Raw genomic sequence first — 2500 nt, forward strand, 5'->3', positions numbered from 1 at the left:
TTCATCATAGTAATTGAATTAACTACGCTAAATACGCATGGAAAATAAGTAATTTCTTGGATAATTATATTCTATTGATCAGAGTAATTATATACTCGTACATGTTTAACATAGAAATCGAGAAAAATTTTATATCATCTCTACCTATGAAGCAAACCTCCTTCCCTTAAAAAATCTGGCCAAATAGTCACGTGACCTCCGTTTAACGTAAAGAAGTGGCGGCAAGGAAGTATCAGTAATGAGGGCGGCAGTAGCAACAAACAACGTAAGCAACTGTGGAGAGAGTGGACAGGTGAAGATAGAGTAGAAACACATTTTAATTGATAAGACGTCCAGAAGTGCAGAGGTTTCTTCAGGAGAACATGAAGTGGCGGCAGCTTGGAGATGTCAGAAGGCGAGCTCCTCCCTCCTTGGTTACATAGAGTTTCCTTCCAGGATGACGAGGGTGTGGGTGTAGATGAAATGGGGGATTAAGTTTCGACGGACAAAGCTTCATGAGGAAGCTGCAACGACAGAAACTTGGGTCTGTTTCAGAGTACACTCAAGCTGAGTGAGGTTGCAGAAAAGGGAAGTTAGGCTGCTTCTCTGGTAGCAAAGTACTAGCTACTACTAGTATAGTTGCCGGTATCAACACATGTGCTCTGACACACGTGCATCTGCTGCACAGCTGATGACAAAGCACCGCTACTGACGACTGTCACAGAAACATACATGATAAACTGAAAATTGGGAGGTGAAAGTCTCCAATTCGGTGAACGTCCATTGTAGTAATTATAAATGATTGAATAACTCTTGCTCCCAAATTAGAGAGCTCTTAAAGATGTTCGTCATTATATACGTGCTTACATCTGTGCTCCTAACACATAAAAAAGAGAAAAATTACATTAATGATACAAAAAAAATTATTGCAAGAATGATCGAATTTTAGTAGGATGGATGCTGTTGGTTTGCACGAATATGAGGTCAGATATTTGTGTTCTCACGATCGTGTGGGAGACGCGGGGCCAGTTTTGGAGCCATTGTCCTACAAGGACCAACACTACCAGCCGGTCAAACATCCACAGTAAAACGCGTTTTTCAATGAAGGGTATTTGGAGAGCTTAACCCGACAGCTTCCCGAGTGCATACAATGGCACATTTCGTGAATAGCCAATCACTCATTACGTATGCCACTACTGTTAATTTGCTAATCTTTACTGCTTTCTCAAAATTAAGTTTGATCCTTATATAACAGGGGAATATTGAGAAAAAAAGCAATTATAACTAGCAACTGTTGAGCACGTGGTGGCAGTGGTGAGTAGTGGCGCTGTGGCAGTGAGTGAGCGTGAGCAGCCGTTCAGTGTGCCATTGGCCTCCATCCCACACAGTGTGGTTCCGCTCCACTTTCACCCGGTGCCATTCGCTGCTCCTCCTCTCCCTGCCCCCCCCCAAACTTTGGACTTGTGTTCACATCCACGCCTTCCCGCCGCTCAATATTGCTCTCCCTTCAGGGACACGTTTTCAGATTGTGGATCATAGTCTGTTTGTGATGGAAACCGACTTTGTAAAGGAAAAAGAAGAAAAAGTATAACAGTTCGTTTGTGAGATCGTGGCGAAGACTCATTCATCTAATAGGATCCCAGCGCCGTTGCTGTTGTCTTCAGTTATTGCCCGATCACATTATTGCGTTAGTTTTTTTGATTAGGGTATTACCGACCAGTGTTGTATTGTTGCTCGCTTGTGTCGATTAATGCCGAACACATTATGTTATAATAGCTTTGTGTTTTCCCTGTTCACTTGGACATCAGTTTCGCTCCACTACCAGGTCAAGATGCAGAGTGCTTACATCGGCGCCGTCCTCATATTCCAATGTAAGTGTGTAGTTACTAGTTAGTTAGGTTAAGTCATCCTTCATTACTGGGTGGGGGTGGGTGGTGGGGGGATATGAAGAGGATAGTTTTCAGGCAGCCTACGGGGAACATTGCGCTGAATAATGCCGTGTACGCTTTATCACTTCCTTGAGTTCTTCACTTTACTTGTTGTCAGTCAGCGAGAAGACCGCCGTGAGCTTGATGACGATATGGCATGCAAAAACAAAGAAACAAGGGAGCAAGGGCTCTCAGTATGTTAAGTTAAAGCAATATGGGAGTACATGGGATGTAAATGGAAATTTAAGCTGATTATGATATAGTTTGTTGGATGCAGAGTAAAGCTCAATGTTTATTGATGCAATTATTATTACTTTCTTTATTATATTATCGACTTTATTAACCAGCAACCACAGCTATTCTTCCCAAACAGGCATAGCAAGCACCACATAGGAAATCAATGAACATTATAACTACTCAGTTTGTTATATTAAAGTGCACCAAAACAACGAGAACGATATGAGCGCCCCCGCGTTCGTGTGTGTATATATCTACACACACACACACACACACACACACACACACACACACACACACACTCACACACACACACTCAGATACTCAGACACACATGCGCACGCGCATTGCTTATA

General features: G+C 42.6%; 1 protein-coding gene across 2 annotated transcripts in view; it reads left to right on the forward strand.

Annotated features, from left to right (window-relative positions):
* The window catches only part of LOC123514616, a 376434-nt gene that overhangs the window by 39254 nt on the left and 334680 nt on the right, over positions 1 to 2500 (forward strand). Inside the window, exon 1 of one of the 2 annotated variants that reach the window (XM_045272602.1) lies at positions 1326 to 1850. The exons of the other annotated variant lie outside the window; for it this stretch is intronic. Coding sequence (XP_045128537.1) covers positions 1730 to 1850 — 121 coding nt within the window. The 5' untranslated portion in view covers positions 1326 to 1729. Of the gene's footprint in view, positions 1 to 1325; positions 1851 to 2500 lie in introns of those variants that run through there. 2 annotated transcript variants of the gene reach the window in all.

The sequence above is a fragment of the Portunus trituberculatus genome, chromosome 38 (assembly GCF_017591435.1).
Source record: "Portunus trituberculatus isolate SZX2019 chromosome 38, ASM1759143v1, whole genome shotgun sequence".
In the NCBI taxonomy this organism is placed as follows: Eukaryota; Metazoa; Arthropoda; class Malacostraca; order Decapoda; family Portunidae; genus Portunus; species Portunus trituberculatus.